The 572-nt window shown below is 35.7% G+C and overlaps 1 protein-coding gene across 1 annotated transcript in view; it reads left to right on the top strand.

Moving 5' to 3' along the window:
• The window catches only part of LOC107567645 (leukemia inhibitory factor receptor-like), a 24,552-nt gene that overhangs the window by 11,479 nt on the left and 12,501 nt on the right, over nt 1–572 (top strand). Inside the window, exon 4 of the mRNA XM_016253355.1 lies at nt 119–391. Within this exon, the coding sequence (XP_016108841.1) occupies nt 119–391 (273 nt within the window). The remainder of the gene's footprint in view (nt 1–118; nt 392–572) is intronic.

Below are 572 nucleotides of genomic sequence, written 5' to 3'. Positions count from 1 at the left end.
GTAAGGACATAATCTGTTTCTTTGGATGCACTAGAAAATACTTCCTCTTCTAAGAAACATTTAAGTCATTATTTAAACCATACACTGAACTTGTGAAATCTCATCCTTTTGTCTCTAGGGTCGGATATTCCTGTGAAGTCCGAGTCTTATATGTTTCCCCAAGATAAAATGGTTCCTGTGGGCAGTAACATGAGCTTCTGCTGTATTGTTAAGGAGAAGGAAGATTTCAAAGAAATCGTGTACGGGCATCAGAAAATGAACGCCACACGATTGAGCAGAAGAACGTATGCCATCACAGTAACCAACCAGCCAGCATTGGGCAACACGGGCACCAACGTGATCTGCTTTTCCCAAAGATTGACCCTCACAGGAGCTGTGGTGTTTGTAGGCTGTGAGTTTAATTATAATATACAAAAATATTATCATATAAAGACATTTTTATCATACATTTAATACATTTACATAGACTACCATTCAAAAGTTTGGGGTCAGTAAGATTAAAAAAAAAAATTTTTTTTTAATTTTCGCCAAGTCTGCATTTATTTGATCAAAAATACAGTAAAAACAGTAAT

Source organism: Sinocyclocheilus grahami, unplaced genomic scaffold, assembly GCF_001515645.1.
Source record: "Sinocyclocheilus grahami isolate Dianchi unplaced genomic scaffold, SAMN03320097.WGS_v1.1 scaffold1177.1, whole genome shotgun sequence".
Classification (NCBI taxonomy): Eukaryota; Metazoa; Chordata; class Actinopteri; order Cypriniformes; family Cyprinidae; genus Sinocyclocheilus; species Sinocyclocheilus grahami.
The sequence above is the reverse complement of the archived record's forward strand: the minus strand, read 5'-3'. Positions and strand labels throughout refer to the sequence as shown.